The 25,558-nt window shown below is 37.9% G+C and overlaps 1 protein-coding gene across 2 annotated transcripts in view; it reads left to right on the top strand.

Annotated features, from left to right (window-relative positions):
- TDRD3 (tudor domain containing 3) overlaps window positions 1-25,558 on the top strand; it is a 226,815-nt gene that overhangs the window by 86,546 nt on the left and 114,711 nt on the right. For both annotated transcript variants that reach the window (XM_005213542.5, NM_001046426.2), the window contains 2 exon segments: window positions 17,286-17,446; window positions 22,831-22,972. In XM_005213542.5, the coding sequence (XP_005213599.2) occupies window positions 17,286-17,446; window positions 22,831-22,972 (303 nt within the window).

Below are 25,558 nucleotides of genomic sequence, written 5' to 3'. Positions count from 1 at the left end.
GGACCTAACAGAAGCAGAAGATATTAAGAAGAGGTGGCAAGAATATACAGAAGAACTGTACAAAAAAGATCTTCACAACCCAGATAATCAACAATGGTGTGATCACTCACCTAGAGCCAGACATCCTGGAACGTGAAGTCAAGTGGGCCTTAGAAAGCATCACTACGAACAAAGCTAGTGGAGGTGATGGAATTCCAGTGGAGCTATTTCCAGTCCTGAAAGATGATGCTGTGAATGTGCTGCACTCAATATGCCAACAAATTTGGAAAACTCAGCAGTGGCCACAGGACTGGAAAAGGTCAGTTTTCATTCCAATCCCAAAGAAAGGCAATGCCAAAGAATGCTCAAACTACCGCACAATTGCACTCATCTCACACGCTAGTAAAATAATGCTCAAAATTCTCAAAGCCAGGCTTCAGCAATACATGAACCGTGAACTTCCAGATGTCAAGCTGGTTTTAGAAAGGGCAGAGGAACCAGAGATCAAATTGCCAGCGTCCGCTGGATCATGGAAAAAGCAAGAGAGTTCCAGAAAAACATCTATTTCTGCTTTATTGACTATGCCAAAGCCTTTGACTGTGTGGATCACAGTAAACTGTGGAAAATTTTGAAAGAGATGGGAATATCAGACCACCTGACCTGCCTCTTGAGAAACCTATATGCAGGTCAGGACATGGAACAACAGACTGGTTCCAAATAGGAAAAGGAGTACGTCAAGGCTGTATATTGTCACCCTGTTTATTTAACTTATATGCAGAGTACATCATGAGAAATGCTGGGCTGGAAGAAGCACAAGCTGGAATCAAGATTGTCGGGAGAAATACCGATAACCTCAGATATGCAGATAACACCACCCTTATGGCAGAAAGTGAAGAGGAACTAAAAAGCCTCTTGATGAAAGTGAAAGTGGAGAGTGATAAAGTTGGCTTAAAGCACAACATTCAGAAAACGAAGATCATGGCATCTAGTCCCATCACTTCATGGGAAATAGATGGGGAACAGTGGAAACAGTGTCAGACTATGTTTTTTTGGCTCCAAAATCACTGCAGATGGTGACTACAGCCATGAAATTAAAAGACGCTTACTCCTTGGAAGGAAAGTTATGACCAACCTAGATAGCATATTGAAGAGCTGAAACATTACTTTGCCAACAAGGGTCCGTCTAGTCAAGGCTATGGTTTTTCCATTGGTCGTGTACAGATGTGAGAGTTGGACTGTGAAGAAAGCTGAGCGCTGAAGAATTGATGCTTTTGAACTGTGCTGTTGGATAAGACTCTTGAGAGTCCCTTGGACTGTGAGGAGATCCAACCAGTCCATTCTGAAGGAGATCAGCCCTGGGATTTCTTTGGAAGGAATGATGCTAAAGCTGAAACTCCAGTACATTGGCCACCTCATGCGAAGAGTTGACTCATTGGAAAAGACTCCGATGCTGGGAGGGATTGGGGGCAGGAGGAGAAGGGGACACCAGTGGATGAGATGGCTGGATGGCATCACTGACTTGATGGACGTGAGTCTAAGTGAACTCCGGGAGATGGTGATGGACAGGGTGGCCTGATATGCTACAATTCATGGGGTCGCAAAGAGTCGGACACAACTGAGCGACTGAAGTGAACTGAACTGAGAGGCTTATATTATGGCTTGATATATGTTTATAAATTTCACGTGCTGCTTCAGCAAAATGTTTTATTTCCTAGTTCTTAGGTTTGCAGTTCTATGTAAATTCTCTAGGTTAGGCTTACTGTTTTGTAGTGTGTGTTTTATAATTCTAAATTCTCAACTCCTTTTTAGAGTCTTAAGTTTCTGAAAAAGTATTTTTGTGATTCTCAGGTTTCATGGCTTATTTCATTGTATCATGATATTTTCTTATAATTTTATGTTTCTTTATCTTTCTGCATGGATCTCTTGGGCATTTGAATCATGAAATCTGGTAGTAGGGCTTATGGAGTTACTCTGGTGCTATTAATTTACAGTGAATTAAGATTCTGGGTAAGGTTAACTTTGTTACTTTTCCACCAGCCCAAAGCTGAGGCTCTGAAGTGCAATGTTGTTACTACAAGAAGCAAATATAGATCTTCTCTGGAGGAAAATGTTTTCCAGATTGGGAGTTACTGTAGATGCCTACATGGGTAACATGAGAAAAGTTATAAAATTTCTAACATTGTAATAAACAGTTCTCTTTTGTTCCCATTTTATTGAGTCTGATACCATCCTTACGGTGGTAGAGGGTATGACAAATAATACTATTTTTTCTGATCGCTTCCTGTCTTACCCCTATTTTATTATCAAATTTTATAAAAATGATACTGAGTTATTTTGACAGAGCAAAGAATTAGTAAGAAGGAGGGCATCATAGAAATGTATCCTTCAGGCTTTTAAAGCAGCTAAAGGGAGAACCAATATTTCATATTTCAAGGCAACTTGAAATGATCCAGATGCTTGGATCCTCAGGTAGGGATGTGAATAGTCTAGCAAAAACTTCTCAATACAAATATGAGCATATGAAAAAATGAGCTTCTCAAAATCTCTACTGATACCACAGGAAACGCTTTCAGAAGTAGTGACTAAGTAAAGAAAAATAAATTGTGATTTTAACTACTTAAAAAGGACTGTGGAGGATGAAACTTCTTTATTCTCTTAATTTTAACACACTTAGCAATAATGATGGAAGATTTAACAGAACTTAATCACACTGTCTTCAAGAAAATTAGAGATACCAAGGGAACATTTCATGCAAAGATAGGCACAATAAAGGACAGAAATAGTATGAACCTAACAGAAGCAGAAGATATTAAGAAGAGGTGTCAAGAATACACAGAAGAACTGTACAAGAAAGATCTTCATGACTCAGATGACCATGATGGTGTGATCACTGACCTAGAGCCAGACATCCTGGAATGCAAAGTCAAGTGAGCCTTAGCAAGCATCACTACGAACAAAGCTAGTGGAGGTGATGGAATTCCAGTTGACCTATTTTGAATCCTAAAAGATGATGTTGTGAAAGTTCTGCACTCAATATGCCAGCAAATTCGGAAAACTCAGGAGTGGCCACAGGACTGGAAAAGGTCAATTTTAATTCCAGTCCCAAAGAAAGGCAGTGCCAAAGAATGTTCAAACTACCACACAGTTGCACTCATGTCACATGTTAGCAAAGTAATGCTCAAAATTCTCCAAGCCAGGCTCCAATAGTGCATGAATCAAGAACTTCCAGATGTTCAAGCTGAATTTAGAAAAGGCAGAGGAACCAGAGATCAAATTGCCAACATCCATTGGATCTTCGAAAAAGCAAGAGAGTTCCAGAAAGCATCTACTTCCACTTCATTGACTATTAAGGCCTTTGACTGTGTTGATCACAACAAATTGTTGAAAATTCTTCAAGAGATGGTAATACCAGACCACCTGACCTGCCTCTTGAGAAATCTGTATGCAGGTCAGGAAGCAACAGATAGGATTGGACATGGAGCAAAGGACTGGTTCCAAATTGGGGAAGGAGTAGGTCAAGGCTGTATACTGTCAACCTGCTTATATGTCTTATTTGCAGAGTACATCATGCAAAATGCCAGGCTGGATGAAGGACAAGCTGGAATCAAGGTTGCTGGGTGATACCTCAGATATGCAGATGAAACCACCCTTATGGCAGAAAGTAAAGAAGAACTAAAGAGCCTCTTGATGAAAGTGAAAGAGGGGAGTGAAAAAGTTGGCTTAAAACTCAGCGTTCAAAAAACTAAGATCATGACATCTGGTCCCATCACTTCATGGCAAATAGATGGGGAAACAGTGGAAACAGTGACCAACTTTATTTTTTTGGGCTCCAAAATCACTGTTGATGGTGACTGCAGCTATGAAATTAAGACGCTTGCTCCTTGGAAGAACAGCTATTTCTAGCTTAGACAGCATATTGAAAAGCAGAGGCATTACTTTGCGGACAAAGGTCCCTCTAGTCAGAACTATGGTTTTTCCAGTAGTCATGTATGGATATGAGTTGGACCATAAAGAAATCTGAGCAACAAAGAATTGATACTTTTGAACTGTGGTGTTGGAAAAGACTCTTGAGAGTCCCTTGGACTGCAAGAAGATCCAACCAGTCTATCCTAAAGGAAATCAGTTTTAACTATTCATTGAAAGGACTGATGCTGAAGCTGAAACTCTAATGCTTTGGCCACTTGATGCGAAGAGCTGACTCATTTCAAAATACCCTGATGCTGGGAAAGATTGAAGGCAGGAGGAGAAGGGGATGACTGAGGATGAGATGGTTGGATGGCATCACAGACTTGATGGACTTGAGTTTGAGTAAGCTTCAGGAACTGGTGATGGACAGGGAGGCCTGGCGTGCTGCAGTCCCTTGCATCACAAAGGATCGAACACAACTGACTGAACTGAACTGAATCATACTCAGGAAGTTCTTTGTTTACGACCCTCTTACAGGGTTGACAGAAATTGTGATGCTTATGTTGTTAGGTATTGATAAATTCATTCCTCAAGGAAGTTGATAAAAGTATAAAAAGAAATGGCTGGAAGATTTTTCATAGTATCATAGAATGTCTAAGTTTAAATAATTTCCTTACCTGTGTTCAGACCATAGGTATGTGGTTCTATGTCATCCAAACTTTGAAGAGTCTTATTGTAAATAAGAACATTATTTAACATGATCAATAAATTGATAAACTAATACAGTCATTTAAATCTGATATTCCATATTAATTGACATGGCTAGAGTTCAGATGGCATAGATGACAAAGACACAGATGTCTATCAACCAAAGGAAAGGAAGGAATGAAGCCTAGATGATTTCTTTTTGGCCTCAGAGAATATTTCCAGTATATACCTCATATTGTTTATTAGAATTAGAGCTCTTTATTCTTAAATATTGAAATTTTTGCAATAATTTCTTTAACTTGCTCCTTCTTGCTCATGTAAAGGTGAAAATCAAATGTTAAAGAAATCTTGGGCAAAAAGTAGTCCTTGTTTGTTATTCCTTTCATTTAAATTGGATATCTTTTTTTACTTTACGGTTGCTCTTGACACTAGTTGAAGAAGGATTTGAAAGTTAGTTCTTTTCTTATATGATGTTATACATGTTTCAATGCCATCCTCCCAAATCATCCCACCCTCTCCCACAGAGTCCAGTCCAGGTTCGATGCAGGATACAGGATGCTTGGGGCTGGTGCACTGGGATGACCCAGAGGGATGGTACGGGGAGGGAGGTGGGAGGGGGGTTCAGGATGGGGAGCACGTGTACACCTGTGGTGAATTCATGTTGATGTATGGCAGAACAATACAATATTGTAAAGTAATTAACCTCCAATTAAAATAAATCAATTTAAAATAAAAAAAGTCATTGAGTTTTGTGGAACCTTTTAGATACAGGGTTAAAGCTAGGATTTAGAATATTTGCATTTTATTCTGTGTTTTATTTAGATTTAGTACTTTCCTATTTTTTGACTGCTTTGTGTAATTAATTGTATATTATACACATTAAAATGAAAAAATCATTTTATCTGATCTTTTATTTATATTTTAGAATCTTTCCGAATTGTGTGGAATTAGTCTTAAGACCTATTGTTTCAAATTGAGAATCAAAAAGACTGTAATTCAGGAGTTTCTCAGGAGAGTCTAATAAATAGTTCCTCCTTTTTTATTTTGGTTTTGAATTGATGGAGAAGGAAAGAAGTGGCAAATGTGGGCCAAAATGTGCTGTGCTTAGTTGCTTAGTCGTGTCTCAGTCTATGCGGCCCCATGGACTGTAGCCCGCCAGACTCCTTTGTCTATGGGATTTCCCAGGCAGGAATACTGCAGTGGGTAGCCATTTTCTACTCCAGGAATCTTCCTGATCAACTTTATCATTGACAAAAATTAATTTGGAAGATATAGCTTGGTAGGAGAGACAAATGGATACATTAATTGAAGCACAAACCTGGCAGATTTATACATTCACTATGGCAATGCCAGTCCAGTGAAGAGGCTGAATAGGTACCTCCTCCTCTTCAGGGTCCCTACTTAGATCCCAAGAAATGAAGGGTGATGATGAGCCCAAAATATACAGTATATTCTTCCCAATCAGATAAGTAATTCCATAAATGGGTATGTTAGTCTCCTGAGGCTTTTGTATCAAATTCCCACAAACTTGGTGGCATACAATAACAGAGATTTATTCTTTCACAGTCTGTGAGCCAGAAGTCTGAAATCAAGGTGTCAGAAGGGTTGGTTCCTTGTGGAGGCTCTGAAGGAGAGTCTGTTTTATGCTCCTCTCATAGCTTTCAGTAGCTGTGGGCAGTCTTTGGTGTTCTTTGGCTCCTAGATGTGTAACTCCAACTGCTGCCTCCATTTTTTTCCTTCAACGGCCTTTGTACCCGGTGTCTTTGTGTTTATTTCTCCTTGTCTTCTGAAGACACTCATCATTGTGTTTCTCCTAATCCAGGATCATCTAATCTTTAGATACTGATCTTAATTAGATATATTAGAAAAGTCCCTTTTCCCAAATAGGACTATGTTTACAGGTTTCATGTGGACCCATCTTTTGGCAGGGCCACTATTTAATTCATTAAATGAGATGAAGAGGCTGAGAGTTGGAGTGAAAGTGAAGAAAGTAGAAGTTTCTCTCTTGTGTCTGACTCTTTGTGACCCCACGGACTGAACAGTCTGTGGAATCCTCCAGGCCAGAATACTGGATTGGGTAGCTGTTTCCTTCTCCAGGGGATCTTCCCAACCCAGGGATCGAACCCAGGTCTCCTGAATTGCAGTCAGATTCTTTACCAGCTGAGCCACCAGGAAAGCCAAGAGTTGGAGTAATGAAATAAACTTGCTGCTTGCTAGGAAACATGGAGTTGGGAGCAAGTGTTCTTCCCTAGCACTGCTAGCTTTTTGTTCTCATGATCAGTCAGTTGTAGGAGATGAGCAAAAACAGTCCTGTTCTGTGTGGTTGGCGTTGTTTTCAATTTGTGTTTCTTTGGCAGAATCTTTTAAAGCCATGTTTTCATTTTTGTGATCATTAATGGTTAAAACTAGGTCATATTACCAGTATATTCATTTAACTGCACGCAAATAAATGTCAGTTTGTCACAGAACATTGGAAACAAACAAACCAGTGAAGGTGCCATGTCAATACCCATGTGATGTAGATTTTCCCAAATTCTATTAAGATGCCTTGTGACTGTAAACCATATGGACTGAGTGAGGGTGCCCTTGTTGCTCCGATTATGAAGTATTAATAATATTTAATTTCTTTGTTCCTAAAAATTAAATAGAAACAGTTGTTTTCATCCCACACTTAAGTGAATGTATACTCCGTAGAATCATTTTGGTTCACATAGATCTAGATCTTCACTGATGGTCTAATAGAACGTTTTGCAGTGATGTAGGACAGTCTGTTTCTCTATTATGCAGGTTTAGAATAATCAAAATGTGATCTGTGTGACTGAAGAATTGAACTTTTAATTTCACTAAATGTTAATTTAAATGTAAATTTAAAAAGTTTTATATGGTTAGTGGACTCTGTTGGACAGCAAAAGCTAAACATATGAATAAAGAAAATGATGAACATTATAAGAACCATAATATGCCTTTGGTTTAAATGACTTTATTTTAATGGCATTAACAAAAATAAAGGAAAAAGTTTATTCTGAATCAGTAGCTTACTGTTGTTAAAGGTCGGCTTATTTCAACTTAGAATTTTATTTCATAACAGAAACTTAGATGTAATTTTTGTCTCTTTTCTCTAATTATATTCTTGAGAGATCCTAGCCCTTCTTCTTTTGTTGTTGTTTTTACTCGGTAAGTCATGTCCTACGCCTTTGTGACCCGATGGATTGTAGCCCGCCAGGCTCCTCTGTCCATGGGATTTTCCAGGCAAGAATATTGGAGTGGGTTGCCATTTCCTTCTCCAGGGGATCTTCCTGACCCAGGGATCCAATCCATATCTCCTGCATTGGCAGGTGAATTCTTTACCACTGACCCACCAGGAAAGCCCAATTATATTCTCTAGGGCTAAATTTTGGAGAAGGCAATGGTGACCCACTCCAGTACTCTTGCCTGGAAAATCCCATGGATGGAGGAGCCTGGTAGGCTGCAGTCCATGGGGTCGCTAGGAGTCGGACACGACTGAGCGACTTCACTTTCACTTTTCACTTTCATTTTTCACTTTCATGCACTGGAGAGGAAATGGCAACCCACTCCAGTGTTCTTGCCTGGAGAATCCCAGGGATGGGGGAGCCTGGTGGGCTGCCGTCTATGGGATTGTGCAGAGTCGGACACGACGGAAGCGACTCAGCAGCAGCAGCAGCAGCAGCAGGGCTAAATTTTATAACAGAATTATTTCTTTGTGGGCAAAATACTAGTAAATATAGGGTAGAAATTTGTCAACTTGGGAACGTGCCTACTCAAGAAATTAAGTGTAAATGTCTTTTCATATTTCTTTTTCTCTTTGTTAAAATATATATTGAACTAATATGTACAAAAAGGTATTACTTAAAAGTCTTTTTATAACAAAAAAGCTTTTGTTCTTTGTCAGAATAATAGTATTTAAAGGTATGATATTTTATAATGTAGAAAGTATCAGCTCGTTAAATTTATTTTTCATACATATAAGCAGATTTTGCTCTCATTCTCCAATTATGCCATAGCATTTTATTATATTAAAACTTTTGACTTAATAGTTAGCCTATCAATTTTCTTTTTGTCTTTGATTGAAATATGGCTAGAGAGAACACTTCTTCTCCTTATTGCCAATGCATATAATACAGCATTACATTTAAACTCACTTAAAGAGGAAATATGAAAATAAATGTAGTTCACACTTCTTGGATTTTATGTAGTTTAAACTTTGGAATTTTTTAAATTCCAGAAGAGGGTGTACTTTATTTATTTAATAAAGAGATTTTATTTAAGAGAACTGTTACAAGTTGGGGAAATGACTGTTGCAATACAGGGACGGGGCCTTTTGTAATAGGGAGAACACTTTGACTACAGATTTGCAAGTATCTTAAATTCAACTTTAGAACTTACCTTTGAGGATTCTGAAAGAGAAGGCATTAGAGGAAGTCATCCAGAGGTCATGACTTCCTGTTGAGACTAGAACTGGACCTGGACAATCAGAGACTCTTCACCCCTTCCCTGTACTTGGAATGTAGGTGCTGCCCACCATTCCCACAGTGTGAGCTTGGTTTGAGGATGTAGCCCTGAGAGAACAATGTGCTGTTGAGGCCATCTGGACAGTACATGTGACTGGACCATGTTAGAACCTTCATATGCACTTTTAAGATTGTGATTGATGGCTACAGAGATCTACTCACTTTGTAGCGATGCAAGACAAACTTCCCGTGTACGTTCTCTTACTTATAAACCTGCCACTTACCTGTCTGGAGTGAACTACCTCTTTTTCTTTTTTTCTTTTAAATATTTTTAATGAGTACATTTTTGCTATCTGGAAATCACAAAATTTTTTATATTAAATTAGCCAATTGCATTCAATATTTAAAAAGAAATTAACCTGCTACTTCAAAGAAAATCACAGCTGGCATTCAGTAGTAATCTTGTGTATAATATGATCTATGCTTGAGGCCAACTTATTACCCTCTTTCCTCCATTTAAATTTTTTAAATTAGTTTATTTTAATTGAAGGATAATTACTTTAAAATCTTTTGGTGATTTTTGCCATACATCAGCATGAATCAGCCACAGGTGCACATGTGTCCCCCCATCTTGAACTCCCCTCGCATCTCCGTCTCCAGCCCATCCCTCTGGGTTGTCCCAGCGCACTGGCTTTGAGTGCCCTGCTTCATGCATAGAACTTGCACTGGTCATTTGTTTTACATATGGTAATATGCATATTTCAATGTTATTCTCTCAGATCATCCCCCCGCCTTCTCCCACATAGTCCGAAAGTCTGTTCTTTACATCTGTATCTCTCTTGGTGCCTTTCATAAAGGATCATCATTACCATCTTTCTAAATTCTGTATATATTTGTTAATATACTGTATTGCTTTTTCTCTTCCTGACTTACTTTATTCTGTCTAATAGGCTCCAGTTTCATCCACCTCATTAGAACTGACTCAAATGTGTTCTCTTTTTATGACTGAGTAATATTCCATTGTGTATATGTACCACAACTTCCTTATCCGTTATCTGTCGATGGACATCTAGGTTGCTTCCATGTCCTAGCTATTATAAACAGTGCTGCAGTGAACATTGGGGTACATGTGTCTCTTTGAATTCTGGTTTCCTTGGTGTGTATGCCCAGCAGTGGGATTGCTGGATCATAAGGCAGTTCTATTTCCAGTTTTTTAAGGAATCTCCACAGTGTTCTCCATAGTGACTGTACCAGTTTGCATTCCCACCAACAGTGTAAGAGGGTTCCCTTTTCTCCACATCCTCTCCAGCATTTCTTGTTTGTCAACTTTTTGATGGTGGCCATTCTGACCGGTGTGAGATGATACCTCATTGTGGTTTTGGTTTGCATTTCTCTAATAATGAGTGATGTTGAGCATCTTTTCATGTGTTTATCAGCCATCTGTATGTCTTCTTTGGAGAAACGTCTGTTTAGTTCTTTGGCTCACTTTCTGATTGGGTTATTTGTTTTCCTGGTATAGAGCAGCATGAGCTGCTTATTTATTTTGGAGATTAATTTTTGTCAGTTGTTTTGTTTGCTGTTATTTTCTCCCATTCTTAAGGCTACCTTTTTACCTTGCTTATCGTTTCCTTCATTGTGCAAAAGCGTTTAAGTTTATTTAGGTCCCATTTGTTTGTTTTTTTCTAAGTATTTTATTCTTTTCATTGCAATGGTTAATGGGATTGTTTCCTTAATTTCTCTGTTTTTTCATTCTTAGTGTATAGGAATGCAAGGGATTTCTATGTATTAATTTTATATCCTGCAGCTTTATTATATTCATTGATTGCTGCTGCTGCTGCTAGTTGCTTCAATCGTGTCCGACTCTGTGTGACCCAATGGACAGCAGCCCATCCTATGTCCACAGGATTCTCTAGGCAAGAATACTGGAGTGGGTTGCTATTTCCTTCTCCATATTCATTGATTAGCTCTAGTAATTTTCTGGTTGTACCTTTAGGGTTTACTATGTAGAAGATCATGTCATCTGCAAACAGTGAGAGTTTTACTTCTTTTCCAATCTGGATTTCTTTTATTTCTTTTTCTTCTCTGATTGCTGTGGCTAGGACTTCCAAAACTATGTTGAATAGTAGTAGTGAGAGTGGGCACCCTTGTCTTTTTCCTGATTTTAGAGGAAATGCTTTCACTTTTTCACCATTGAGGATAATGTTTGCTTTGGGTTTGTCAGATATGGCTTTTATTATGTTGAGGTATGTTCCTTCTGTGCCTACTTTCTGAATAATTTTTATCATAAATGGGAGTTAAATTTTGTCAAAGGCTTCCTCTATATCTATTCAGATAATATAATGGTTTTTATCTTTCAGTTTGTAATATGGTATATCACATTGATTGATTTGTGAATATTGAAGAATCCTTGCATCCCTGGATAAAGCCCACTTGGTCATGATGTATGATCCTTTTACCGTGTTGGTGAATTCTGTTTGCTAGAATTTTCTTGAGGATTTTTGCATCTCTGTTCATAAGTGATATTGGCCTATAGTTTTCTTTTTTTGTGGTATCTTTGTCTGGTTTTGGTACTAGGGTGATGGTGGCCTCATAGAATGAGTTTGGGAGTTTACCTTCCTCTGAGAATTTCTGGAAGAGTTTGAGTAGGATAGGTGTTAGCTCTTCTCTAAATTTTTGGTAGAATTCATCTGTGAAGCCGTCTGGTCCTGGGCTTTTGTTTGCTGGAAGATTTTTGATTACAGTTTCAATTTCTGTGCTTCTGATTTGTCTGTTCAGATTTTCTATTTCTTCCTGGTTCAGTTTTGGAAGGTTATTCTTTTCTAAGAATTTGTCCATTTCTTCCAAGCTATCCATTTTATGGGCATATAGTAGCTCATAGTAGTCTCTTACTATCTTTTGTATTTCTGTGTTGTCTGTTGTGATTTCTCCATTTTCATTTCTAATTTTGTTGATTTGATTTTTTTCCCCTTTTTTTCTTGATGAGTCTGGCTAATGGTTTGTCTAGTTTACTTATCTTCTCAAGAACCATATTTTAGTTTTGTTGATCTTTGCTAGAGTCTCCATTTCATTTTCATTGTGACCTGCTCTAATTTTTATGATTTGTTTCCTTCTACTAACTTTGGTGTTTTTGTGTTCTTCTTTTTCTAGTTACTTTAGGTGTAAAGTTAGGTTGTTTATTTGATGTTTCTCTTGTTTCTTGAGGTAGGCTTGTATTGCCATGAATATCCCTCTTAGCACTGCTTTTACTGAATCCTATAGGTTTTAGATTGTTGTGTTTTCATTTTTATTTCTTTCTATGCATGTTTTTATTTCCTTTTTGACTTCTTTCCATGATCTGTTGGTTATTTAGAAGTGTGTTGTTTAGCCTCCAAATGGTTGGATTTTTAACAGTTTTTTCATGTAGTTGACATCTAATGTTACTGCATTGTGATCAGAAAAGTAGCTTGAAATGATGTCAATTTTAAAAAATTTACGAAGGCTAGAGTTATGGCCCAGGATGTGCTCTATCCTGGAGAATGTTCTGTGTGCATTTGAGAAAAAAAAGGTAAATTCCATTGTTTTTGGGTGAAATGCCCTATAGATATCAGTTAGGTCTAACTGGTCCATTGTATCATTTAGTTTGTGTTTCCTTGCTTATTTTCTGTTTGATTGATCTATTCATGGGTGTGAGTGGGGTATTAAAGTCCCTATTATTATTGTGTTTTTGTTAATTTCCTGTTGCATACTTGTTAGCATTTGCCTTATGTATTGAGGTGCTCCTATGTTGGGTGCATATATATTTATAATTGTTACATCTTCTTCTTGGATTGACCCTTTGATCATTATGTAGTGTCCTTCTTTGTCTCTCATTATGGTTTTTATTTCAAAGTCTATTTTATCTGATATGAGTATTGCTTCTCCTGCTTTCTTTTGGTCTCCATTTGCATGAAATATCTGTTCCAGCTCTTCACTTTCAGTTTGTATGCATCCCTAGTTTTGAGGTGGTCTCGTGTAGACAGCATATATAGGGGTCTTGGGTTTGTATCTACTTGGCCAGTCTGTCTTTTGGTTGGTCCGTTTAACCCAAAAAATTTCTTTTCATTTAAGGTGATAATTTTAGGTAGCTTTCTTTACATTTAAGGTAATTATTGATAAGTATGATCCCTTTACTATTTCCTTTGTTGTTTTGGGTTCGTTTTTATAAACCCTTTCTGTGTTTCCTGTCTAGAGAGGATCCTTTGGCATTTGTTGAAGTGCTGGTTTGGTGTGCTGAATTCTGTCAGCTTTTGCTTGTCTGTAAAACTTTCGATTTCTGCTTCGTATCTGAATGAAATCCTTGTTGAGTAGAGTAATCTTGGTTGTAGGTTTTTCTCTTTTATCACTTTTATGTCCTGTTATTCCCTTCTGGTCTGAAGAGTTTCTATTGAAAGATCAGCTTTTATCCTTATCCCCTTGTGTGTTATTTGTTGCTTTTCCTTTGCTGCTTTTAATATTTGCTCTTTGTGTTTAATTTTTGTTAGTTTGTTTAATATGTGTCTTTGGGCATTTTGTCTTGGGTTTATCCTGTTTGGGTCTCTCTGGGTTTCTTGGACTTGGATGACTTTTCCTTGCCCATTTTAGGGAAATTTTTGACTATTATCTCCTCAAGTTTTTTCTTATCCCTTTCTTTTTGTCTTCTTCTTCTGGGAAACCTATGTTTGAATATTGTGATGTTTAATATCGTTCCAGAGGTCTCTGGGGTTGTCCTCATTTCTTTTTTCTTTTTTCCTTCTTAACTCTCTGCTTCATTTATTTCCACCATTGTGTCTTCCACCTCACTTATCCTCTCTTCTACCTCAGTTTTTCTACTGATACGAGTATATGGTTCCCTCCAGAGGTTTTTAATCTCAGTTATTGCATTGTCCATTATTGATTGACCCTTCTTAATTTCTTCTAGGTCATGGTTAAACATTTCTTTCTTCTTCTCAATCCTTGTCTCTAGTCTGTTTATCTGTAACTCCATTTTGTTTTCAAGATTTTGGACTATATTTACTATCATTATTCTGAATTCTTTTTCAGGTAGACTCCCTATCTCCCCCTCTTTGGTTTGGTTTGGTGGGTTTTTGTCATGTTCCTTCACCTGATGAATATTTCTCTGCCTTTTCATTTTGTTTAGACTGCTGTGTTTGGGGTTTCCTTTCTGCAGGCTAGAAGGTTGTGGTTCCTCTTAATTTTGAAGTCTGCTCCCTGTGAGTGGGGTTGGACCAGTGGCTTTTTGGGGTTTCCTTGGGGGAACTTGTGTCTGTGTCCTGATGGGTGGAACTGGATCTCTTCTCTCTGGACTGCAGTCAAGTGTCCAGTAGTGAGTTTGGGGATGTCTGTGGGTTTGGTATGGCTTTGGGCAGCCCATCTTTTAATGTTCAGGGTTGTGTTACTGTTTTTCTGGAGAATTAGTGTGGTATTAATTAGCTTAGTTAGCTAGTTGGCTTTTGGGTGGAGCTTGGTTTCAGTGTAGGTATGGAGACTTTTGGTGGCCTTAGGGTTTTGGCCCTCCTCCTACAAGAGTGTCAACACTTCTCCATCCATACAGTGCAGAAGATAAAACCCCTAGGTTAATGGTGAAACAACTCTCTACAGCCAGGAACACCCAGAGAGATTCACAGAGTTTTATAAACAAGAGAAGAGGGAAGAAGGAGATAGAGGTGACCAGGAGGAGAAAAGGGAGAGTTAAAAGGGGAGAGAGCAGTCAAGCCAGTAATCAAGTCCCTCAGTGAAAATGGATACTGAAGATTAGATTCCTAAAGGTGCAAAATTGATAACAAATTTAAAAAAGCAAAGATTAAAAACTAGAATAGAGATTTAACTCTCAAAAATTCAATATAAATAATACAAAACAAAATCAGTCAGAAAAAAAAAATATATGGAATTTGTTTTAAAAAATAGGTCTTTTTTTCCCAGAAAGGTAATAGTAGGCTATAAAAGTGAAAGTTAAAGGAGTAATAAATAATTTTTTTTTAAATTACAAAGTGATAATAGTAAAAATATACCTAGGAATTTCTCTGGCACTGTTGTGGGCAGTGTGGGGTCAGTTCAGTGTCAGATAGTCCATTGTTCTGGCTTGTACTTCTTCTCAAGGTCTACAAGTGAAGTCGCTCCGTCATGTCCTACTCTTTGCGACCCCATGGACTATAGCCTATCAGGCTCCTCCGTCCATGGGATTTTCCAGGCAAGAGTGCTGGAGTAGATTGCCATTTCCTTCTCCAGGGGATCTTCCTGACCCGGGAATTGAACCCGGGTGTCCCGCATTGCAGGCAGATGCTTTACCGTCTGAGCCACCAGGGAACAATGTGCAGTCTCAGCATTACCTGAAGGGTTTTAGTCTGTTGAAGGCGTTCCCCACTTCTTTGTTTATTTTGGTTTCTTCTTTTGCAAGTCTCTTCAGTGTCTAGTTTCTGCCCTGATACGAGGGGATGAAGCTGGCCACTTATTTAGGGTCACTTGTTTAGTTGTCCTGTGGAGAGGGAGGGACACTGCAAACAGATACCTCTGGCACGTGTGGGTAGTGCTCACAGTGGATGGGCCACAGTTGGTTTGCCACAGGCGAAGGCGTCATGTACTTTGTGGTCCACAGTGCTCAGGCTCCAGGGTGCTCTGCAAGGGCACTGTCCCAAGTGGACCTTGTGTTTCGTACACGTCCCAGGTCTGAGCTACTGAGATTCTCAGGTGCTCTGCAAGGGCACAGACGCAGTTGGTTTGTACGTTTTGTGCCCTTTCCAGGTCCAGGCAGCTCAGGTGACTGGTTGCTTGGTGAGTGCACTGTCCCAGGTGGACCATGTGTCTTATCACCTCCCTGGTTCCGGCGCCTAGGTTTGCCGGGTGCACCACCAGGTGTGCTGTGTGTCTCCTCTGGGGAGCTGATCGCAGGCTCGACCCTCCTGGCAGATGTCAGCCATCCAGGATCCCAGGAAGACGTGGTTAGCGACTGGCAGCCTGCTCACAGTTTGGTGGAAAATGTGGTCTCTGGTGCTGAGATTGCAGTGGCCCCTTGCCTTCCAGCTCTGGCTGTCACACACTTGCATCTCTGCCTCCCGGGAGGGAGGGCCCTAAACAGCAGCTGGCTTGTTCTCCTTTGATATTTGCTAGGGCACAAGCCTTTGTTCTATAAGTGTGCCAGGGGTCACCATAAGGAGTCAGAACCTTTAGAGGGAAAAGTCCTTTTTCCTTCTTTTTTTTGTCTCCCTGGCAGTGGCACGTTTTGGGTTACTGTGTCACATTAGCCTCCTCAGATTGTCCTCAGGGCATTCAAGCCCAGTCCTCATCCTAAGGATCAATGCTGCAGCCCATGCCTCCCTGCCCAGCCTCCACTCACTGCTGGCGGACACAAGTGTCTGAGCTGCTTCTCCACTGGTAGTTGTGGTTAGGTGCATATTCTGTGTATTTTTTTTTTTTTTTCTTCCTGTTACATTGCCCTCAGATTCCAAAGCTCCCCACTGACATGCCTGTGAGAGGGTTTCCTGTTGTGTGGAAACTTCTCCTTCATGACTCCCTCCCCAGGACGGATCTCTTCCCATAAATCCTTTGTCTCTGTTTTTGCCTTTTATATTTTCTCCTACCTCCTTTTGAAGAGATTGGGCTGCCTTTCTGGGTGTCTGGTGTCCTCCATGATCATTCACAAGTTGTTTTGTGGAAATTGTTCGACATTTAAATGATCTTTTGATGAATTTATAGTGGAGAAAGTGGTCTCCCTATCCTATTTCTCTGCCATCTTGGGACATCCCCCCCCCCCCCCGCCTTCCCGAGAGTATACTTTAAACTTGATACTTTTGAACAGAACACAGTCCTTTCCACTGTTGTTGTGAAGTTGATATCCCTTAAAAAATTGCCAATGTTTTTAATTCCAGAATGTCTGTTAATGTACATGGGTGGAAAAGGGAGGCTATATGTGAACAATTTAGAGCACATAAGATGAAAAACATCTTTTAATATAACATTAATTCAGAAAATAACTTTTTCCCTAACAGTTTTTCCTTTGTTTTCTGAAAATTAATTCAGAATTATATTTTAAAAAATCCTTCAAAAGACCTTTTTGAAGTTTTATTTTTAAATTAAAAAAAACCCTGATGTATGTAACAGTTTAAAATTTGAGCTTATTTAATTGAAATATCATTATAAAGAATAAAATATAACCATTAAGGAAAAGAGAAAGATTAAAGTGAAAACAGTGCTGTGGCTACAGGTGATATTTATTCCTTTGTCTTCTCACAGCTTGAAGGTCCATGTGTTTTGCAAATTCAAAAAATTCGCAATGTTGCTGCACCAAAGGATAATGAAGAATCTCAGGCTGCACCAAGGATGTTGCGTTTACAGATGACTGATGGTCATATAAGTTGCACAGCAGTAGAATTTAGTTACTTGTCAAAAATAAGGTAATTGGCTCTTTATTGTGTATATTTGTTGTGTTTAAAGGTACAATTCACAATGGATTTTATTTCTAAGACCTTTAAAAAGAAGGAATGAACTCTTAAGTACATGTTATAGTTTTTCAGTATAAATTAGAGAGTTTGTACTATATCTGTAAAGAGAAATAGTTTAAACTGGATTTAGTTGCTTTAATATTAATAACAAAAACAGAAATTTAAGATATTCTTACATGGAAAGTAATCTTGTTAATTTTATCACTAAATTTTAGATTGTTAAAAATTTTCCGAACAGAAAGTGAAAGTGAAGTCGCTTAGTCGTGTCCGACTCTTTGTGACCCCATGGACTGTAGCTTAACAGGCTCCACCATTCCATGGGATTTTCCAGGCAAGAGTCCTGGAGTGGGTTGCCATTTCCTTCTCCAGAGGATCTTCCCAACCTAGGGATCGAACCCAGGTCTCCCAATTGTAGGCAGACACTTGACAGTCTGAGCCAAATTTCTTTAAATATGTTACAGTTTCTTCCTTGACAGTTAGTTGTGACCATCACACTGTTTAGTGGTTTAGAAAAGTTATAGGCAAATGAGTTTTCTTGGAGGAAATGATTGAAGCTAGAGAGATTTGTATGTTGCTCCACTTTCTAAAAGGGGGAATAATTCTATAAGGAAAAATTTCCAAATCCTTCTTTTGCCTGTTTTTATAATAGGCTCTTAGAGTCATGCCTGTTGGAATGGAAAAAAGCAGTGAGAGGCAAGGGAAAGTGTCTCCATTATTCTCAGTGTCTCCATTAGATCCATTTGAACTCTTTTTTCTGAGATGGGAATTTTCATTGGACATTTGCAAACAGTCCCTCTCACGTTTTTCTTTTCTTAGTCATTTTATATGCTTATGTTTGCTGCTCAGAGTCTTTTGTGCTTTTTCCATTTAATATTAATGCTGAGACCACACTTCTTTCCTGCCCAAGCATTTGTTCTAACATTTTTATCTGGTGCTGGAGGGTCAAAGATACAAAGAATTTAGATTTTGCCCCCAAGTAGCTTATATGGTGGAGAAGGCAATGGCAACCCACTCCAGTGTTCTTGCCTGGAAAATCCCATGGATGGGGGAGCCTGGTAGGCTGCAGTCCATGAGGTCGCTAAGAGTTGGACATGACTGAGGGACTTTACTTTCACTTCTCACTTTCATGCATTGGAGAAGGAAATGGCAACACACTCCAGTGTTCTTGCCTGGAAAATCCCATGGGCGGGGGAGCCTGGTAGGCTGCCGTCTATGGGGTCGCACAGAGTCGAACGTGACTGAAGCGACTTAGCAGTAACAGCAGCTTATATGGCAATGAGATAAGCACACAGCATACAGATTATAATATATATATATAATCTAAAAGGAATAGGAGTTCAGGAAATTGCCTGTACCTAAGAGAGCCAGGAATAAGACTTAAAATATGAATAGGTATTTTGAGAGAGATTGGGGTAGGGGATGGCACGTGCAAAGACAGGGTACCTTGACAACAGATGAGTGAAAAGTTACACTTAGAAGAGCTTAGGTGATTGGCATGATGGTATATGGGAGGAAATATGGTAGGTTGAGGCCTTGTATTCCACAATCAGTGATCTCGTTCTTTTTTCCTTCCTTCAGCTAGTGTCTGCCTTTGGTGAGGGAGGCTCCTTGTGAGGGAGGCTCCTTCCTTAGAAGAGAGTATTAATGTTTGTCGAAAATGCTGATTTTCATATACAAAGTGGGGTATATTGACTTTGTGATTATGTTGTCTTTTCTTTGAAGAGTAGAATGATTCCTACTTTAATGGAAATACAGGCTTTCCTCCTTTGACACATTTAGTGAACTCAGGAGTTCACAAATGACTGGGTAGGAAGACTTGCTATGTAATGGCTCATTCTCTCATTTTACTGCTGTATATTTTTCTGTGGTAAATGAAAGCACAAGATCAGCCCAGAGAAGAGGGTCTCTTATGCTGTTCACCATTTTCTTTTGTTGAATTTATTACATTTTGACAATTGAGAAAAAGTGTTGCTTCTTTCTCATTTGCTCATCATTGAAACAGCATGACTACTTTTGGTTCTGTAGAAACAATAGCTTACAGAAGTGTTCTTCCATGTGAACAAGTTGGGAAACTATTTTCAAAATAAGTTTGGTGGTTAGTGGTTGTAACTCACTAGGGAGGATAAACCAGGAATTGGTATAGAATGTGTTTTCACCACTGGGCATCGCATTTCTCTGGGGGTGCTTCTTTCTACTCATCTATCGTATCTCCAGCCTCACTTCTTCCTGTACTTTTTTTTTTTTTTTTTTAAATTAAATGAAGAGAGAGAATAAAGGAACTTTGGAGTGCCAATCAAGTATTAGTTAAATTGCAATATGCTCTCTGAGTAAGTTATGACCCTGAAGGTGATATAATAAAAATTTTATTAAAGTTTTAGCACCCGTTTATTCTTTTGTGGGAATAGAATTGTAATTCAGTGACTATAACTCTTTCTCAATTATCCTAGTGAGATTGTATGTTTGACTTCAGAAAATTCACTATCTTTTCCCTCTTAACCTATTAGAGAAAGAGTTTGGAAAGGTACAGTCATTTTACATAAAGATAACTCATTATCTGCTTTCACATTAGCTTTTGGTTTTAAAAATATATTATCATAATGAAAATGCCCCTGTAATTTGCTTCCTACTTTTTAAGGTCTTGTGTAGTTTCTTATATTGCTAATTTGTGATTTTTACATTTTCATTACACTTTCCAATTTTATCAATATGTTAGAAATTATTGGCTAAAAATGGCTCTAAAGAACTCATTGATTTTATGTAAATATTGTAATTCATTAATAATTTCTTTATAGGTTAAGAGTAGGGCACCTTGGTATTCTTGGTGCTTATTTTTTAAAATTTATCCCTAAATGATGACTATAGAGTTAGAAAATCTGTATCTGCTCTTTACCTGGAACTGGGAAAAACTTCACTTAGTGTATCTGTATTCAGTTGTTGCTGATTTTGAAGTTTGATAGGCATTGTGCAAAGTTTCCTACATTTATTACCATATGCTGTTGCTAAGTTGCTTCAGTCGTGTCCGACTCTGTGTGACCCCATAGACGGCAGCCTACCAGGCTCCTCCATCCATGGGATTCTCCAGGTAAGAATACTGGAGTGGGGTGCCATTTCCTTCTCCAATGCATGAAAGTGAAAAGTGAAACTGAAGTCACTCAGTCGTGCTCGACTCTTAGCGACCCCATGGACTGTAGCCTACCAGGCTCCTCTGTCCATGGGATTTTCCAGGCAAGAGTACTGGAGTGGGGTGCCATTGCCTTCTCCATATTACCATATAGCTCTCTACTTAAGAGTTAAGTTAGGCAAGGCTGTCCATGACCATTTGTTTTGTTAAGTTACATAAAGTGACTAAGAATGATTAAGCATGGGGTCCTCAGGATAATTTTAGGATAATTTTTACCAAATAATGATTTACTCTGTATGGGATTTTTGAAACCTTAAAAATAGGCATATTCTGTGTCTTCTTGTTAATGACCATTTTATCAACCATTTTTCTTCAAAATAAACCAGCGATACCAATGCTTTCATTGATTTGCTTTTAAAAAAGTTAATTTATTTTAATTGGAGGATAATTACTTTACAATATTGTGGTAGTTTTTGCAATACATTGACATGAATCAGCCAAGGGAGCTCCCCATCTTGGGGAGTAACATGTGTCTCCCCATCCTGAACCACCTCCCATGCTCCCCCCATCCCCCCACCAATTGATTTGCTTTTGCACTATCACCCATTCCAGTATTCTTGCTTGGAGCATCCCATGGACAGAGGAGCCTGGCAGGCTACAGTCTAAAGGGTTGCAAAGAGTCAGAAATGACTGAAGTGACTTAGTATGCACACACACATTCCACATGGTGAATTTTATAAATTTTTAAAAATGTGACAGTGTGAAAGCCTCTCAGCATGATTTTCTAATTTATCTTAAGTGCTTTAGGACTGTCTTTATTCCTCTTTGCAGTTCTTTACCCCTTGCTGCTATGTTTGAAGAGATGCAGTGGGGCTTAGTATATATGCTTTTACTTTAGGACAAACCTATGTGATGAAATGGATTTCTTTCATTTTTTCCTTTACTGAAAAAGACTGGTAGAAGGATAAACAGTTTTTTCTCTGGTTTTTGTAAAATGGGTCATGGTATGATAATGTTTGTCCCAAATCTGATAATGTTAACCTATTATGGAAAAATCCTTTTGAAGTCAGTATGCTTTAGAGTAAATAACTCTTATTTGATCTTTAACTGGATGGTTAACAAAAAGAGCATTGTTTTAGGATTACAGTAGTTTATATAGATGTTAAAGGTCTCGGTTTCTTACAGATTTGTTATCTCTTTTGTATTGGAATTTAATTTTTTAACACAGTATAAAATGAGGTTTGGAAAAATGGAAAATTCTTTTCATTACACATTTCTCTCCACATGTTAACACCTTGTAATTATCAAGGCAGAATTGTTTAACATCCTTTGAGATCATAGACTCCAAGTATCTTAAAAGAAGGAGCTGTAAACATTGCACTGAAAACTTGCTTTAAAGCTTTACCTGACCTGTTAGTTAGGGTAACTCTGGGAGTTGGTGATGGTCAGGGAGGCCTGGCATGCTGCAGTTCATGGGGTCGCAAAGAGTAGGACATGACTGAGTGACTGAACTGAACTGACCTGTTAGTTTGTAGATAAACAACTGATAATAAGCTTTGAATGGTGCTAATAAGAGTTTAGAAATTCTCTCTATTAAAAATGGTTGCCCTTCCTCCCCAGGTGATGTAGTAAATTTAGACTATAATTCAACTGTTATTAGTAAATGACAGTGGTGTTTGCAAAATTTTGCTTTGTACTTCTCCTTCAAATTTGATTCTTTTTATTGTGTCATTATGAAGAAAAACCTTCAGATTTTTGGTATATAATATTCATTAAAAGACATTTTCCTATTTGTATTGATAATGTATTAAAAGTTATTTGTGGTTAATAAAAGGCTTCTTTTAAACACCTTAAAAAAAATGAGGTTGTAAAGCTCAGGGGAAAAAAGATCAAATCTTAACATTTATACAATGTAATAGAGTCAAGGAAGTACTTTCACATCTTTTGTTTTCTTTATCTTTAAGTTCATGAGCTATGATTTCTATTATCCATATATTTTTACATGTAGAAAATTAAGGTAGAAAATGACAGTCTTGTACCTGGTCTTCTGATTTCTCCCTGATGACCTTTTCACACTATATAGCCCATCATCTGAAAAATAGTTTTCACATTAGTACATTTTGAAGAATTTTACTAGGTTGTATTATGGGACTGAATTCTAGTTTGGGGAAGGAGCTTAAATGTGTTTTAACTCTTTTTTTTTCCTTTGCTTTAGCCTAAACACACCACCTGGAACTAAAGTTAAACTCTCAGGTGCTGTGGACATAAAGAATGGATTCCTGCTCCTGAATGACTCTAACACCACAGTTCTTGGCGGTGAAGTAGAACACCTTATCGAGAAATGGGAGTTACAGAGAGTAAGTGTAGATTAAGAAGAACGGTTTGAACTTTTAAAATATTACACTTTTTTTGTATAGTCTTTCTTTTAAAGGATCACCCTATAATGAATAGTAAAATTATTTCTTTATGCCAGAATTGAATAGAGTGGAATAGAGTGATCTGTATAGAAATTATCTACCTTTGTTTAAGCATATTGTTCTTCTAAAACAGATGCCTTTTTTCAATATTTGTTATATTTTATTACATATTTTATAAGTCAGTCTTTACTGACAAGTTTTTAAAACTGCTAGGATACCAGTTATAAGCTATGTGTAATATTGTTTTTGTCTAGTCACCAAGTCATGTTCAACTCTTTTGTGACCCCCATGGACTATAACTTGCCAGACTCCTCTGTCCATGAGATTTCCCAGGCAAGAATACTGATGTGGGTCGCCATTTTCTTCTCTGGGGGATCTTCCCGACCTAGGGAACAAATCCACATTGGTGGGCAGATTCTTTACCACTGAACCACCAAGGAAGCCCTATATATAATATACCTGTGCTTAATTCTTTCTGCAGAAAACAAGTGTTTGTGCATATATATGAATAACGTGTATTTCTCTTGTCTATAAACACACATAGATACAAGTGAAAGCAAATTAGAATTTCACTATAATGAAAGGATTCTTGTTGGATTTGACTTTCTAGTCACATTAGTTGATGTTTTCACCATTTATGTTAACAGAATCTTCATCCTCCTAGTCATCTATGTTATCTAATAATTGTCCTTCTACTTTGCTTCTAGCCACCAGTTCTGTTGCTCAACTGCAGTCAGATCTCTCATCAGTGTCTTGCTCTCAGGTTCCATTGATATTACTGTAGTTTAAGTCTCTGGCCTGGGCTATTTGTAGTAGCCTTTTAGCTGGTTTTACCACATATCCTTTTTCTATCTTCTAATTTATTGTACTCTGCCAGAGTGTCTTTAACATAACTCAGAGCAATGCTACATCCTACTTTTATTTCACATACCTTAGTCGGGGATTCAAGATCATTCATAGTCTAGCCCTAGTTCTAGTTTATCTTTTCAGCTTTCTTAATTTTTTTCACATAGGTTTTGTTTTAGCTAAATGAAACTACTTACTCTTCCATTCTCTAGGCTTTTCTCGGTTGTTCTTTTGAAAAAGAAGAAAGATTTTCCCAATTTTAGGATAATTTTAGTGTCTCTTTTATTTTTTAAAATTATTTTATTATTCTTATTTTATTTATTTTTATTTTTTGGCTGTAATGTGTGGCATGTGAGATCTTAGTTTCTCAACCAGGAATTGAACCCTTGGCCCCTGAATTGGAATGGCAGTCTTAACCACTGGATCACCAGGGTAGTTCCAGTTTCTCTCCTAATTCACACATGCCCATATTGTCCCCATGCCTTTTTTTATTTTGGTTTTATTTATTTATTTTTTAAAATTAATTATTTTATTTGATGATAATTACTTTACAATATTGTGGTGATTTTTGCCATACATCAACATGAATCGACCATACTTTTAAACTCAAAATGCTTGTTTTTTCACATAGTGAAATATTTGTTCCTTTATTGAATTCTTAGAATACTTTATTCATGATATGAAGAAGCATATTATTTTTTTACCTAGCAATAAAATTATATTTACTTCTTATCTCCTTTGACTGTAAGCTTTTTGAGGTCAGAATTCCTGTTTTTGTTATTTTTATTCAGTTCTACAAATATCTGTTGAACAGAGTGTATGCCTTGTGCTGGACTCTTGTATCTGTATATTATGTAATCCACCTAGCAGTCTTATAAGAGAGTGTTATGCCCATATGGATCAGAAAATAGGCTTTAAGAACTGTTAAACTTATTTTATGATTGATGGATCTGAGCCTTCCTGTATCTCCAGAGTGATGGCCCTGAGTCTTACATGTAATAAATAAGTGATTTGATAGTTTCATATAAATAGCCAAGTTTATGAACTGTGAGTTTCCTAGAAAAATCTCACCCATTTCTTGTTATCTTTTCCTTTTATAAGTTGATATATTGTATCCTTAAGAGATTTTTTTTAAAGTGTGTTAATATGTTCTCAAGTCAGACAAACATATTATACATAACTTTTCCAACCCAGCCAAAACTATTAATAATTAAGCATGTATTCCAATATCAAATGGCAAAGTTGATCAGTGGAAAACTTCAGTTACTTTTGCACCAACCTACCTCACTGATTGAAAAGTAGATCAAGCATTCCTCAGAAATTGCTCATCTCCAACATGCAAACACACACATACAAACACATATACTCTCTCACACACACACATACACATATATGCATGGATCAGTGGTAGTTTGACAATTATCCTTGTAATGTTTTATTATATGTTTTTGCACTTTGTTTTCTGAGAGCCATGCTAGTATTTCTTTTTGTGCTGTGCTTAGTCACTTAGTCATATCCGATTCTTTGTGACCACGTGGACTGTAGCCTGCCAGGTTTCTCTGTCCATGGATTCTCTAGGCAAGAACTGGAGTGGATTGCCATGCTTTCCTCCGGGGGATCTTCCTGACCCAGGACTTGAACCAGGGTTCCCTGCATTCCAGGCGGATTCTTTACCAACTG

This window comes from Bos taurus, chromosome 12, assembly GCF_002263795.3.
Source record: "Bos taurus isolate L1 Dominette 01449 registration number 42190680 breed Hereford chromosome 12, ARS-UCD2.0, whole genome shotgun sequence".
NCBI lineage: Eukaryota > Metazoa > Chordata > Mammalia > Artiodactyla > Bovidae > Bos > Bos taurus.
The sequence above is the reverse complement of the archived record's forward strand: the minus strand, read 5'-3'. Positions and strand labels throughout refer to the sequence as shown.